The sequence below is a fragment of the Oncorhynchus mykiss genome, chromosome 13 (genome assembly GCF_057628025.1).
Source record: "Oncorhynchus mykiss isolate SJ-2025 chromosome 13, ASM5762802v1, whole genome shotgun sequence".
NCBI classification, from domain to species: domain Eukaryota; kingdom Metazoa; phylum Chordata; class Actinopteri; order Salmoniformes; family Salmonidae; genus Oncorhynchus; species Oncorhynchus mykiss.
Window position 1 is genome coordinate 15330001 of NC_143034.1, and position 15833 is coordinate 15345833.

At 42.5% G+C, this 15833-nt stretch overlaps 1 protein-coding gene across 1 annotated transcript in view; it reads left to right on the forward strand.

The window, feature by feature from the left end:
- Window positions 1-9891: 9891 nt before the first annotated feature.
- The window catches only part of armh3 (armadillo like helical domain containing 3), a 62684-nt gene continuing 56742 nt past the window's right edge, over window positions 9892-15833 (forward strand). Inside the window, exons 1-3 of the mRNA XM_090195415.1 lie at window positions 9892-10062; window positions 12689-12798; window positions 15608-15664. Coding sequence (XP_090051541.1) covers window positions 12697-12798; window positions 15608-15664 — 159 coding nt within the window. The 5' untranslated portion in view covers window positions 9892-10062; window positions 12689-12696. The remainder of the gene's footprint in view (window positions 10063-12688; window positions 12799-15607; window positions 15665-15833) is intronic.

Genomic DNA, 15833 nt, shown 5'->3' on the forward strand with positions numbered 1-15833 from the left:
TGAATCCAGCCAACATGTCAGATTTTTTAAATGTTTTTCGGCGAAAGCATAAGAAGCTATTATCTGATGATAGCACCAGCAGTAAACAAAGGGGTTAGTATATTTCAACCCTGCAGGCGCTACACAAAACCATTAAATAAAATATAAAACATGCATTACCTTTGACGAGCTTCTTTAGTTGGCTCTCCAATATGTACCATTAACATCACAATTGGTCCTTTTGTTCGATTAATTCCGTCCATATATATCCAAAATGTCCATTTATAAAGCGCATTTTATCCAGAAAAAAACAGCTTACAAAAACGCAACGTAACTACAAAATGTTTCAAAGTTGCCTATAAACTTTGCCAAAATATTTCAAACTACTTTTGTAATCCAACTTTAGGTATATTTTAAACGTTAATAATCGATCAAATTGTAGACGGGGCAATCTGTGTTCAATACAGGAATGAAAACAAACCAGCGCCACTTTTCACGTCTTGCGCAACTCACAAAAGTGTTACCCAGTTCTTGGTTGGCCTACTTCTTCATTGCACAAAGGAATAACCTCAACCAAATTCCAAAGACTGGTGACATCCAGGTTCCTAAGAAATATCCCTTGGCAATGACAACTCAGGGAACAGAGAGAGGCAAAAAAATAATAATTCTGAACAGTTAGTCCTCGGGGTTTTGCCTGCTACATAAGTTCTGTTATACTCACAGACATGATTCAAACAGTTTTAGAAACTTCAGAGTGTTTTCTAACCAAATCTATGAATGATATGCATATCTTATATTCTTGGCATGAGTAGCAGGAAGTTGGAATTGGGCACGCTATTTATCCAAAAGTGAAAATTCTGCCCCCTAGCCCCAAGAGGTATATTAATACACTATGTAGGGAATAGTGTGCATATATATTTGGGACACAACTGTACTCTTTAGTGGCAAAGTGATGTAATTGACTGTTTGCCACTTCCTTCTTCCTGTTTGACAGTGATTGTCTGGAGACCAGTTCTCTGTGGACGGCCATGCACATGGACCAATGGGCACACACACATGAACGCACACACACACATTCCCATACGCACACACACAATTATTTTATCAACACCCTAGATTAATAATCGGGGCAGCAGGTAGCCTAGTGGTTAGAGCGTTGGGCCAGTAACCGAAAGTTTAATAGATTTAATCCCCGAGCTGACAAGGTAAAAATCTGTTGTTCTGCCCCTGAACAGGCAGTTAACCCACTGTTCCTAGGCCATCATTGTAAATAAGAATTTGTTCTTAACTGACTTGCCAAGTTAAATAAAGGTAAAAAAATATATATATATTCCTGTTCTTTTCTCCCTTTCTCTCTCTCTCTCTCAATCTCTCTCTCTCTCTCTCTCTTTCTTTCTCTCTGAAGTGTTAATCGTTGTGGACTTTAACATTGCCTGGGGAAACCATGACTGATTGTTTAAAGGATTTCTGTGTTAAATTAAATCTGACCCAGTTAACTAATAATCCCACACTTTCAAATCTGAAGGACCCTACAAAATCAACCTTGATCGACCTTATATTTACAATTACCCCAGAGTAATATGTTGTAAGTGGTTTGTTTTCCTTAGATATAAGTGACCATTGTCCTATTGTCTGTATCAGAGGTGTGTGAATACCAAGATCCAAACCACGTCTGATCAGAAAGAGGAATTTCACACTTTTCAATAAAGGCCTTCTTCTATCATCTTCAATGTAATGACACAGGCTGTATCTCATCTAGTCATGATCCAGAGCTGCTCTAAAACACTGTCTTCAATGTTGTTGTCGATAAGCGCATGCCCTTAAAACCCCTTAAAAACCATAAGAGTTAAAAGTAGGTCTAACCCTTGGTTCACACCGGAGCTGCCAAAGTTATACACAATAGAGATGCTGTCTGGGCCAAAGCTAGATTAACAGACTCGTGCCCAGATTGGCAATCATTTAGGAGATTGAGAAATATATGTGTCAAAGTAGTTAGAAAAGCTAAATCTGATTATTTTGTGCAGGAAATCCAGCCAAGTTCAGGAGAAGTGTTAAAACTCTGACGGGTTGTAACTCCTGTTCTCTTCCTCATCAAATGAATCTGGTCTCTGGCCCCATTACTGATCACATTTATATCATTACTGCTTTTAATTCACATTTTATTTCTGACGGCAATTTTTTTGACTCAGTTTCTAAGCCAACTCACTTCAGGTGTGGTCTGGATATTAATGGAGGTAATTTGTGTAATGGCCATCTGTGGTGGAAGAAGGTGAGGACCAAGGTGCAGCGTGGTAAGTGCTCGTGATTTTTTAATAATAATCCAAACTGAACAACAAGGAAACAACCAAAACAGTTCTGTCTGGTACAAAGACTGAAAACAACCACCCACAAAACACAATGGAAAACAGGCTACCTAAATATGGTTCTCAATCAGGGACAACGATTGACAGCTGCCTCTGATTGAGAACCAACCCCAGGCCAAATACAGAAATAGAAAATCATAGACAAACAAACATAGACAACCCACCCCAACTCACGCCCTGACTGTACTAAAACAAAAGACAAAACAAAGGAACTAAGGTCAGAACGTGACAATTTGTTGATTAATAACACTGAAAATGTTGTTCTGGATATTATTGGAGGTAATTTGTTGATTAATAACACTGAAAATGTTGTTCTGGATATTATTGGAGGTAAGTTGTTGATTAATGATACTGGAAATGGGGTTTTCTTTCAGGCAATTCTCTGTTAAGGAGTCCTTGGTGTGTTGGATGGAGGTCAGTCAGATTCTCTGTTAATAAGGAGTCCTTGATGTGTTGGATGGAGGTCAGTCAGATTCTCTGTTAATAAGGAGTCCTTGATGTGTTGGATGGAGGTCAGTCAGATTCTCTGTTAAGGAGTCCTTGGTGTGTTGGATGGAGTTCAGTCAGATTCTCTGTTAAGGAGTCCTTGATGTGTTGGATGGAGGTCAGTCAGATTCTCTGTTAATAAGGAGTCCTTGATGTGTTGGATGGAGGTCAGTCAGATTCTCTGTTAAGGAGTCCTTGATGTGTTGGATGGAGGTCAGTCAGATTCTCTGTTAATAAGGAGTCCTTGGTGTGTTGGATGGAGGTCAGTCAGATTCTCTGTTAATAAGGAGTCCTTGATGTGTTGGATGGAGTTCAGTCTGATTCTCTGTTAAGGAGTCCTTGATGTGTTGGATGGAGGTCAGTCAGATTCTCTGTTAATAAGGAGTCCTTGGTGTGTTGGATGGAGGTCAGTCAGATTCTCTGTTAATAAGGAGTCCTTGATGTGTTGGATGGAGGTCAGTCAGATTCTCTGTTAATAAGGAGTCCTTGATGTGTTGGATGGAGGTCAGTCAGATTCTCTGTTAATAAGGAGTCCTTGATGTGTTGGATGGAGGTCAGTCAGATTCTCTGTTAAGGAGTCCTTGATGTGTTGGATGGAGTTCAGTCAGATTCTCTGTTAATAAGGAGTCCTTGATGTGTTGGATGGAGGTCAGTCAGATTCTCTGTTAATAAGGAGTCCTTGGTGTGTTGGATGGAGGTCAGTCAGATTCTCTGTTAAGGAGTCCTTGATGTGTTGGATGGAGTTCAGTCAGATTCTGTGTTAAGGAGTCCTTGATGTGTTGGATGGAGGTCAGTCAGATTCTCTGTTAATAAGGAGTCCTTGATGTGTTGGATGGAGTTCAGTCAGATTCTCTGTTAATAAGGAGTCCTTGATGTGTTGGATGGAGGTCAGTCAGATTCTCTGTTAATAAGGAGTCCTTGGTGTGTTGGATGGAGGTCAGTCAGATTCTCTGTTAAGGAGTCCTTGATGTGTTGGATGGAGTTCAGTCAGATTCTGTGTTAAGGAGTCCTTGATGTGTTGGATGGAGGTCAGTCAGATTCTCTGTTAATAAGGAGTCCTTGATGTGTTGGATGGAGATCAGTCAGATTATCTGTTAAGGAGTCCTTGATGTGTTGGATGGAGGTCAGTCAGATTCTCTGTTAATAAGGAGTCCTTGGTGTGTTGGATGGAGGTCAGTCAGATTCTCTGTTAATAAGGAGTCCTTGGTGTGTTGGATGGAGGTCAGTCAGATTCTCTGTTAATAAGGAGTCCTTGATGTGTTGGATGGAGGTCAGTCAGATTCTCTGTTAAGGAGTCCTTGATGTGTTGGATGGAGGTCAGTCAGATTCTCTGTTAATAAGGAGTCCTTGATGTGTTGGATGGAGGTCAGTCAGATTCTCTGTTAAGGAGTCCTTGGTGTGTTGGATGGAGGTCAGTCAGATTCTCTGTTAATAAGGAGTCCTTGATGTGTTGGATGGAGGTCAGTCAGATTCTCTGTTAATAAGGAGTCCTTGATGTGTTGGATGGAGGTCAGTCAGATTCTCTGTTAATAAGGAGTCCTTGATGTGTTGGATGGAGGTCAGTCAGATTCTCTGTTAATAAGGAGTCCTTGATGTGTTGGATGGAGGTCAGTCAGATTCTCTGTTAAGGAGTCCTTGATGTGTTGGATGGAGGTCAGTCAGATTCTCTGTTAAGGAGTCCTTGATGTGTTGGATGGAGGTCAGTCAGATTCTCTGTTAAGGAGTCCTTGATGTGTTGGATGGAGGTCAGTCAGATTCTGTGTTAAGGAGTCCTTGATGTGTTGGATGGAGGTCAGTCAGATTCAGTGTTAATAAGGAGTCCTTGGTGTGTTGGATGGAGGTCAGTCAGATTCTCTGTTAAGGAGTCCTTGATGTGTTGGATGGAGGTCAGTCAGATTCTCTGTTAATAAGGAGTCCTTGATGTGTTGGATGGAGGTCAGTCAGATTCTCTGTTAATAAGGAGTCCTTGATGTGTTGGATGGAGGTCAGTCAGATTCTCTGTTAATAAGGAGTCCTTGATGTGTTGGATGGAGGTCAGTCAGATTCTCTGTTAAGGAGTCCTTGATGTGTTGGATGGAGGTCAGTCAGATTCTCTGTTAAGGAGTCCTTGATGTGTTGGATGGAGGTCAGTCAGATTCTCTGTTAAGGAGTCCTTGATGTGTTGGATGGAGGTCAGTCAGATTCTGTGTTAAGGAGTCCTTGATGTGTTGGATGGAGGTCAGTCAGATTCAGTGTTAAGGAGTCCTTGGTGTGTTGGATGGAGGTCAGTCAGATTCTCTGTTAAGGAGTCCTTGATGTGTTGGATGGAGGTCAGTCAGATTCTCTGTTAATAAGGAGTCTTTGATGTGTTGGATGGAGGTCAGTCAGATTCTCTGTTAATAAGGAGTCCTTGATGTGTTGGATGGAGGTCAGTTAGATTCTCTGTTAAGGAGTCCTTGATGTGTTGGATGGAGGTCAGTCAGATTCTCTGTTAAGGAGTCCTTGATGTGTTGGATGGAGGTCAGTCAGATTCTGTGTTAATAAGGAGTCCTTGATGTGTTGGATGGAGGTCAGTCAGATTCTCTGTTAAGGAGTCCTTGATGTGTTGGATGGAGGTCAGTCAGATTCTCTGTTAATAAGGAGTCCTTGATGTGTTGGATGGAGGTCAGTCAGATTCTGTGTTAAGGAGTCCTTGATGTGTTGGATGGAGGTCAGTCAGATTCTCTGTTAATAAGGAGTCCTTGATGTGTTGGATGGAGGTCAGTCAGATTCTCTGTTAAGGAGTCCTTGATGTGTTGGATGGAGGTCAGTCAGATTCTCTGTTAATAAGGAGTCCTTGATGTGTTGGATGGAGGTCAGTCAGATTCTCTGTTAAGGAGTCCTTGATGTGTTGGATGGAGGTCAGTCAGATTCTCTGTTAATAAGGAGTCCTTGATGTGTTGGATGGAGGTCAGTCAGATTCTGTGTTAAGGAGTCCTTGATGTGTTGGATGGAGGTCAGTCAGATTCTCTGTTAATAAGGAGTCCTTGATGTGTTGGATGGAGGTCAGTCAGATTCTCTGTTAAGGAGTCCTTGATGTGTTGGATGGAGGTCAGTCAGATTCTCTGTTAATAAGGAGTCCTTGATGTGTTGGATGGAGGTCAGTCAGATTCTCTGTTAATAAGGAGTCCTTGATGTGTTGGATGGAGGTCAGTCAGATTCTCTGTTAAGGAGTCCTTGATGTGTTGGATGGAGGTCAGTCAGACTCTCTGTTAATAAGGAGTCCTTGATGTGTTGGATGGAGGTCAGTCAGATTCTCTGTTAATAAGGAGTCCTTGATGTGTTGGATGGAGGTCAGTCAGATTCTGTGTTAAGGAGTCCTTGATGTGTTGGATGGAGGTCAGTCAGATTCTGTGTTAAGGAGTCCTTGGTGTGTTGGATGGAGGTCAGTCAGATGTTGTTGAGGCACATAAAGGTGTTCCTCAGAGATCAACAAGAGCACCTGTTCTTTATACGGTTTATAGAAATCCTATCTGTTAAAAATAGTGATCTTCATTCGTATGCAGATGACACTATTATGTCATTTCTCTGACTATGGACTTCGCGTTGTCAAGGTTACAGCCGGATGTTGCAGTTGTTCAGGAAGCCCTTACCAATTTAAAGCTTGTACTTCATAAAGGCAAAACTAAACACATGCTGTTTTCAACGTCTGGTCAAAGTATCTCAGTCAGGTGACATCCTCACTCCTTGAATGGGTCTGGTATTGAACTAGTCCCTGCATACAAATACCTTGGTATTTAGATGGACAATGATCTATCATTTAAGAAACAGACAAATGAGCTTGTCTAAGAAGCTTAAATGGAAAGTGAGTTTCCTGTATGGACACAGAGCTTGTTTTTCTCGGGCTAGCGGGAAGCGAATTGTAGAATCAACTTTTCTACCTGTTCTTGACTATGGTGATACCATCTCCTGAAGTACAACGGACTCTTCTCTAAAATCCCTTGATTGTGTTTATCACAGAGCCCTTCATTTATTACATCTGACAGCTTTAATACTCATCCCTGCATCCTTTACCAAGTTGTCTGGGACCTCTTTTAAAGACACGTAGATCACCTCATTACTGTCTTTTTGTTTTATTAAGCCCTACTCCTCAAGCTGCCGACATACCTCGTGTCACAGGGTTGGTTAATGATGATGGCTCCCTTGCTAACCACAGAGCTGCTTTTTCATATCAGGCACCTCGTGTGAAATAGTTTCCAGTTGGCACTTCGTTTGGATCATTTGGTGTCCCTGGGTCAATTTAGGAAATTGGTTAAGGATTTTAAAAGTGATACATTTGTTTGTTTTTATTTGATCATGATGGCTAGTGATCATAATGGCTAGTGATCATAATGGCTAGTGATCATAATGGCTAGTGATCATGATGGCTAGTGATCATGATGGCTAGTGATCATAATGGCTAGTGATCATAATGGCTAGTGATCATAATGGCTAGTGTGTATCCTTTCTTTCTCTCTCCCCAATATCCCTCCCTCCCTCCCTCTCAAACTCTTACTGAGTGGTCCACAATGTGTTTTTTAAGTCTGTAAAATGTATTGCCAGTTTTTGTAATATGTTTTGTAATAACAGATACCTGGCAGTCTCGGCATTGCTGATGGCTGCCTCGCCCGGTACAGGAAACTAGCCCTTGTTGTCATTGCAGGGTTGTTTGTCAAGTTATCCCCCACCGAATGTTCCTCAGTGTCCATGACGCCCCCCTCTAGCCCCCCTCCCAATACAGCAGTCCCCATCCCCCCCCCCCCCCCCCCAGTCTTCCCAACCTCCCCCCCCCCCCCCCCCCCCAGTCTCCCCAACCCTCTGCCTCCGACAACCTTTTCACCTTTTTCGACTTCTTTCAATTATTTTGATGTGTGGACTGACTGGTGTTAGAGGAATTTTGATTCCTATGTGTTCATTAATCAATTCCCCTCCCTGGATGGGGACCAGACATTTCTCCTGTTGTTAGTTTCACTGTGGTCACAAGTTGTCTGTTAACACTTCCTCTTGGTCTATGTACAAACATTTTATTCTTCAGACAGCATAGAATTCTGTTAATTAACGTTAGTTATAATTCCACGTAGAATGTATACATTGTTTAGTCATTATTGATAAAACTCCTTCAACACTGGATATATAGGCGACAGGTAGGTGGATAGGTGGACCCCAATACACACATCTTCATATATCAGTAGATCACATGGTCACATGGTCACATGATGCACTGAGAAAAGAACCAGAGGATCAATGAAATGAAAGTTGTGAAATGCATAAAACCTTTCTTGATGGTGCCATTTAGATTTTTCTTGTCTTTGAATTTTGAGGGGGAAACATAGGAAGGATGGAAGGGTTGTGGTTGACCTATCGATAGAGTCCACCTCCCAAATGGCACCCTATTGCCTACATAGTGCACTACTTTTGACCGGGGCCCTGGTGGAGTATGTGGGGAAAAGGGTGCATTTGGAACACCCACAGTGTGTGTGGACCTTTGTATTCCGTTAACTCATTTCCAAAAGATTCCGGAGTCTGTCTGTGACATTTCGAGGCGATGCCTGGATCTCTCACAGAGTTGGCAGAGAAAAGATTAACTGTCTTATTGTTATCTGATGACATTTGCGTTCAATTTCAGCCAATGAGCCAAACAAAGGGATGTGAAGGGTGCACAGACCTTTACTGAACCTACCAGGCGTTTAGACGCTAGAGAAGTTCAAATGTATTTCTAAAGCCCTTTTTATATCAGCCGATGTCACAAAATGCTGTACAGAAACCCAGCCTAAAACCCCAAACAGCAAGATGCAGATGTAGAAGCATGGTGGCTAGGAAAAACTCCCTAGAAAGGCAGGAACCTAGGATGATACCTAGAGAGGAACCAGACTCTGAGGGGTGGCCAGTCCTCTTCTGGCTGTGCTGGGTGGAGATTATAACAGAACATGGCCAAGATGTTCAAATGTTCATAAATGACGAGCAGGGTCAAATAATAATAATGGTTGTGGAGGGTGCAACAGGTCTGCACCTCAGGAGTAAATGTCAGTTGGCTTTTCATAGCTGAGCATTCAGAGTTAGAGACCGTAGGTGCGGTAGAGAGAGAGAGAGTCTAAAAACAGCAGATCCGGGAAAAGGTAGCACTCTGGGGAACAGGCAGAGACAGCAAGAGCGGTTTGTCGCTCCAGTGCCTTTCAGTTCACCTTCACAACCCTGGGCCGGACTACAGTCAATGACCTACTGCAAAGATGAGTCTTCAATTAAGACTTAAAGGTCGAGACAGAGTCTGCGTCTCTCACATGGATAGGCAGACCATTCCATAAAAATGGAGCTCTATGGAGCTCTATAGGAGAATTGTCCCTAGAAATTCTAGGGACAATAACAAGGCCTGTGTCTTGTGACCGTACGTGTAGGTATGTACGGCAGGACTAAATTGGAGAGAAAGGTGGGAGCAAGTCTGTGTAATGCTTTGTAGGTTAGCAGGGAAACCTTGAAATCAGCCCAAGTTTTAATAGGATGCCAGTGTAGAGAATAGTAATATGGAGTATATATGATCACAATGTTGGGTTCTAGTCAGGATTCTAGCAGCCGAGTTTAGCACTAACTGAAGTTTATTTAGTGCTTTAGCCGGGTAGCCGGGAAGTAGAGCATTGCAGTCGACTAATCTAGAAGTGACAAAAGCATGGATTAGCTTTTCTGCATCATTTTTGGACAAAACGTTTCCGATATTTGTAATGTTATGAAAATGGAAAAAACTGTCCTTGAAATACTCTTGATATGTTCAATGAACACTGTTTATAACCGTTCATGAGCACCAGTAATGGACAGTTTGGACAAATGAAAATATGTGAAAATATATATGAATGTAGCTAGATTAACTTTTGGCCAAAAATGAAATCTATCTAGTTTATTTAATGTATATATGATTTTTACAGTACAAATAATCCCAGAGGAAAGTACAAACACATGAAAGAATTACAAATACACTTATTTCCAATATATTTATATTCTTGTCCTCCTAGTAGTGAATTGAACGTACTACTGTATGCAGAAGATTGGGTGGATTGTAAATCAGTGATGGCTCGCTACAGTATCTTCGATACACGACGACCAGTGACGGCACAGGCGCTAGGACCATGCAGTCTCCAGACAGGCAAAGGAAGTCTCAATCACAGCTAGCTAGCTAGCAGGCTAACATTGGTATCTGTAGTTTTCTGAGCGAACGGTATGGATTCATATAAATAATCGTTTGATTGAGGTAAGAAGGGGTTTGATGAATAATGTATGACAACATATACATCTTGCTACCTGTCCTCAAACGCTGTTAGGTTGTACATCGACAAGGAAGCAGACATTGTAAGAAAAGAGCTAGCTAGCTAGCTAGCTAGCTATAGCTAGGTACTATAGACCCACAATGTAGCTATGTATGACGAGTAGGTAACAGCTTGTTGTCATTAACACTAACATTTGCCAGCACTAGAGTGACCGATGTTTGAGTTACACGTTAGTAACTGAGTTGCCTTGCACTAAATAAAGAGTTGTTTGACTTTTGAATATGAATTTATCGGTGACTGGAAACAACGTAGGTTGGCTACCTAGCTAGTTAACGTTAGCTAGCTAGTTAGCATGTTAGTTAGCTGTAGCTAGCTACCAACTGCTAGTCATTTGTAAACAATTATCTATGGTTTGACTGTTGTCTGCAGTGAACTGTTCTTACGTATCATATGTTTTATTGGGATATATTGCATGAAACTGACATATCATGCTAACACTAGCCAGCTATGTATTCCATTGGAAATGTAGTCAACAGCTAACTAACATTCCTCTACAGTACAGCAGTTGCCCAATCAGTGTCCTGTTGCGCAAAGAGAACAATCAGGATACAGTCAGATAAGGATATGAATCACGATTAACTAGCTAACGTTAGCTTGTGTTGGATTCATTGTTTCTATTCTAGTAGCCTTTTATAGTATCAAATCGATTTATAAAGCCCTTTTTACATCAGCTGATATCTCAAAGTGCTGTATAGAAACCCAGCCTAAAACCCCAAACAGCAAGCAATGCAGGTGTAGAAGCAAGCATTATCACGTCACTTCTTGGGAATGACTGAGTGAACACATGTAGCTAAGAATGCTTTGTTGACAGTTTAGGATACTTGATTTAGGCCCAGTTAACTTTTGTTGATTGCCATAGCTGGGAATATGAATGTATTTTGTAAACATACATTGATGACTAATCATATACAGTATATAAATGGGTAATAAGTGACCGTTTTCTAACCCTGTGTTAAAACTCGACCAGAACTGAGGGTTCTAAATGCCATACATTCTTGACAATAGAAGCACCTCCTACACTAACACCGTTGAATGCGGGTTCAAGCCAGTGTGGAATGCCTAAAACTGTTGTGTGTATGTTAGAGGTCGACCGATTATGATTTTTCAACGCTGATACCGATACCGATTATTGGAGGACCAAAAAAGACGATACCGATTAATCGGCCATTTTTTAAAATTTGTAATAATGACAATTACAACAATATTGAATTAACACTTATTTTAACTTAATATAAAACATGAATAAAATCGAATTAAGCCTCAAATAAATCATGAAACATGTTCAATTTGGTTTAAATAATGCAAAAACAAAGTGTTGGAGAAGAAAGTGATATGTGCCATGTAAAAAAGCTAACGTTTAAGTTCCTTGCTCAGAACATGAGAACATATGAAAGTTGGTGGTTCCTTTTAACATGAGACTTCAATATTCCAAGGTAAGAGGTTTTAGGTTGTAGTTAATATAGTATTTATAGGACCATTTCGCTCTATACCATTTGCTTTTCATATACCTTTGATGTGATGTGATTATAGGCACTATAGTATTGCCAGTGTAACAGTATAGCTTCCTTCCCCATCCTCACCCCTACCTGGGCTCGAACCAGGAACACATCGACAACAGCCACACTCGAAGCATCGTTACCCATCGCTCCACAAAAGCCCCGGCCCTTGCAGCGCAAGGGGAATAACTACTCCAAATCTAAAAGCGAGTGACGTTTGAAACAGTATTAGCGCACACCCAGCTAACTAGCCAGCCATTTCACATCGGTTACACCAGCCATTAAGCTGATAGGCTTGAAGTCATAAACAGCGCTGTGCTTGCGAAGTGCTGCTGGCAAAACGCACGAAAGTGCTGTTTGAATGAATGATTATGGGCCTGCTGCTGCTCAGTCAGACTGCTCTATCATTGCGAATTAGTTCGCAATGAGCCAGGCGGCCCAAACTGTTGCATATACCCTGACTCTGCGTGCAATGAACGCAGGAGAAATGACACAATTTCACCTGGTTAATATTGCCTGCTAAACTGGATTAGTAGTTATAGCTAGTGATTATGATTGATTGTTTTTTATAAGATAAGTTTAATGCTAGCTATTAATTTACCTTGGCTTCTACTGCATTCGCGTAACAGGCGGGCTACTCGTGGAGTGCAATGGTTAGAGCATTGGACTAGTTAACTGTGCGGTTGCAAGATTGAAATCCCTGAGCTGACATGGTGAAAATCTGTCGTTCTACCCCTGAACAAGGCAGATAAACCCACAGTTCCTAGGCCGTCATTGAAAATAAGAATGTGTTCATAACTGACTTGCCTAGTTAAAGGTATTAAAAAAATAAATAATAATAATCGGAAATCGGCGCCCAAAAATACCGATTTCCGATTGTTATGAAAACTTGAAATTGGCCCTAATTAATCGGCCATTCCGATTCATCGGTCGACCTCTAGTGTAAGTAGTATTGTCTGTCCTTTTTAGTTTTTCCTGTGTGATACTAACTACATGCCTATTTGCGTCTGCTGTGTTTACATTTCTATGCTTACTTATTTGTGTGTGTCTCCAGACCCAGCCATGTCTCAGCTGGAGAAGAAGGCGGGGCTTCTGAGAAGGACGTCCTCCTCTAAGAAACCCCTGAAGGAGAAAGTGGTGCTGATGTATGATGAGATCTTTGCGGTAAGATAGAGGGATGGATAGAGAGAAGAGGGATGGATAGAGAGAAGAGGGATGGAGTGAGAGAAGAGGGATGGAGGGAGAGAAGAGGGATGGATAGAGAGAAGAGGGATGGAGGGAGAGAAGAGGGATGGCTAGAGAGAGAGAGGGAGGGAGAGAAGAGAGGGAGGGAGAGAAGAGGAAATGATGGATAAAGATGAGACAGAGAGGGAGGTTTGTACAGAGCTAAAGGGATATGGTCAAGTGAAAGAGTAAGAGCATAGGGGAAGAAAGAGTGTTAAAGGGGAAGAAAGAGTGTTAAAGGGGAAGAAAGAGTGTTAAAAGGGGAAGAAAGAGTGTTAAAGGGGAAGAAAGAGTGTTAAAGGGGAAGAAAGAGTGTTAAAGGGGAAGAAAGAGTGTTAAAGGGGAAGAAAGAGTGAGGGTCGGAACAGACAGACAGGAACAGAAATTGGGTTGGTGGACTTGCTCTCAGTTCCTTTACCCTCAAAAAGCACAAGAAAGAGAATTTCAATACCCACCATCTCAGATTGTCCTGAAATCATTTTCTGTACTTAGTAACGGATACGATTATCATTCCTGAAACATTATTTTGTTGAAATCTAATTTTATCTCTAAGAAATTAAGATAATTGATTGCACCCAAATTGGCCATTTTAATTGATAAGATTCAGATAATATTCAACAAATATAGTACCCAACATCTGATTTGGACCACACTTCTTCCTACCAATGAGTAAGACATAATGAATCCCCCCCAAAATTGTCAAATGCCACCCATGGACCCCCCCCCCCCCATGCCTATCCCACCCCAACAACCAGTATACAGTATCAGTTGTCTATGTTTGACAAATAGTATGAAACTGTGGCTTGGAGTATTGCTTCTCCATATTATGTCATGTGAATCTGGTGATGTTCTTTTTTCCCCTGTTCAGAGATATTAGTAATTGAAGTCGCTTGCATTATTTACAATGAAGTAGTGTGACAGTACCATGTTTATACCACAAGATGTCGCTGTTGTCGCTATACCGCAGCACAAGCTTATCAATTTTGCTGGTCTCTTGTGTTTTTTTTTGCAACTTTGGGTAAAAAAAAACTTTATATTTGGCTCATTATGGAAATAAATTGTGTGGTCACCCTCACAATTCAAGCCAGTCCTCCATGAAAGCAATTCAGTTTGTCCCAAGTTCTTAACTGACTTGCCTAGTTAAATAAAATTAGCAGCCTATTGCTTCAACCCAACTCTCCTTGAATTGTCCAATACGTGGCCACTCTCTGAGATTCTCATATGAAGACTTGTCCTACAAGCCCAAAACTTTGATGGAGAAATGAGCTACAGACTAAAATGTTGAAACATCCCTAAGAAAATAATTAATTGCATGTTTTTCAATAAAATTATATGGAAACATGTCTATATGTGTTGTGATGAGTGGCATTTACCATTAAACCCAATACCAGTACACAACACTATACAGTGTGTGTTTGGGACTTTTACTATTGAAGACCATTAGAGACCATAACATTGAAACCATTAGAGACCATAACATTGAAGACCATTAGAGACCATAACATTGAAGACCATTAGAGACCATAACATTGAAGACCATTAGAGACCATAACATTGAAGACCATTAGAGACCATAACATTGAAACCATTAGATCTGCTGGAGCCTCATGGTGTGCTTGTTCACCAGGAATGTTCTAGCAGTAACTAAGACAGACCTTTTCTGAAGGGAATAAACCACACACAAAGGGGCTGTTTCCTGGACACAGACTAAGTGTAAAAGAAGGAGAAACTGATTTGCTTTCATGGAGGACTGGCTTCCAACCATTTCAGAACAAGCTGAGGTGGTGGGTGTTATGGCTGAGATGGTGGGTGTCATGGCTGAGATGGTGGGTGTCATGGCTGAGATGGTGGGTGTCATGGCTGAGATGGTGGGTGTCATGGCTGAGATGGTGGGTGTCATGGCTGAGATGGTGGGTGTCATGGCTGAGATGGTGGGCGTCATGGCTGAGATGGTGGGCGTCATGGCTGGGATGGTGGGTGTCGTGGCTGAGATGGTGGGCGTCGTGGCTGAGATGGTGGGTGTCGTGGCTGAGATGGTGGGTGTCATGGCTGAGATGGTGGGCGTCATGGCTGAGATGGTGGGCGTCATGGCTGGGATGGTGGGTGTCGTGGCTGAGATGGTGGGCGTCGTGGCTGAGATGGTGGGTGTCGTGGCTGAGATGGTGGGTGTCATGGCTGAGATGGTGGGTGTCGTGGCTGAGATGGTGGGCGTCGTGGTTGAGATGGTGGGCGTCGTGGCTGAGATGGTGGGCGCCGTGGCTGAGATGGTGGGCGTCGTGGCTGAGATGGTGGGCGTCGTGGCTGAGATGGTGGGTGTCGTGGCTGAGATGGTGGGTGTCGTGGCTGAGATGGTGGGCATCGTGGTTGAGATGGTGGGCGTCGTGGCTGAGATGGTGGGTGTCGTGGCTGAGATGGTGGGCGTCGTGGCTGAGATGGTGGGCGTCGTGGCTGAGATGGTGGGCGTCGTGGCTGAGATGGTGGGTGTCATGGCTGAGATGGTGGGTGTCATGGCTGAGATGGTGGGTGTCATGGCTGAGATGGTGGGTGTCGTGGCTGAGATGGTGGGTGTCGTGGCTGAGATGGTGGGTGTCGTGGCTGAGATGGTGGGCGTCGTGGTTGAGATGGTGGGCGTCGTGGCTGAGATGGTGGGCGTCGTGGCTGAGATGGTGGGTGTCATGGCTGAGTTGGTGGGTGTCATGGCTGAGATGGTGGATGACATGGAGCGACTCTCTGTCTCCTCTCTCTCCAGAAAGAGGATCCAGCCAAGAACAACTCCCGTTTCTGGGATGAACTCTTCCTCATGAAGGTAAGAGAGAACAGCTGTTTAAATTACATTTGTTAACAGAATTATCCATTTGCATTTGTTTTTAAAACTTTTAGCTGTCCTTTGCGTTCTAAAAAGGGAATTTCTCTCTAACTATAACCTCGATGCACCCCCCTTCTCTCTCTCCCGTTCCCCACCCTCCTTCTTTCTG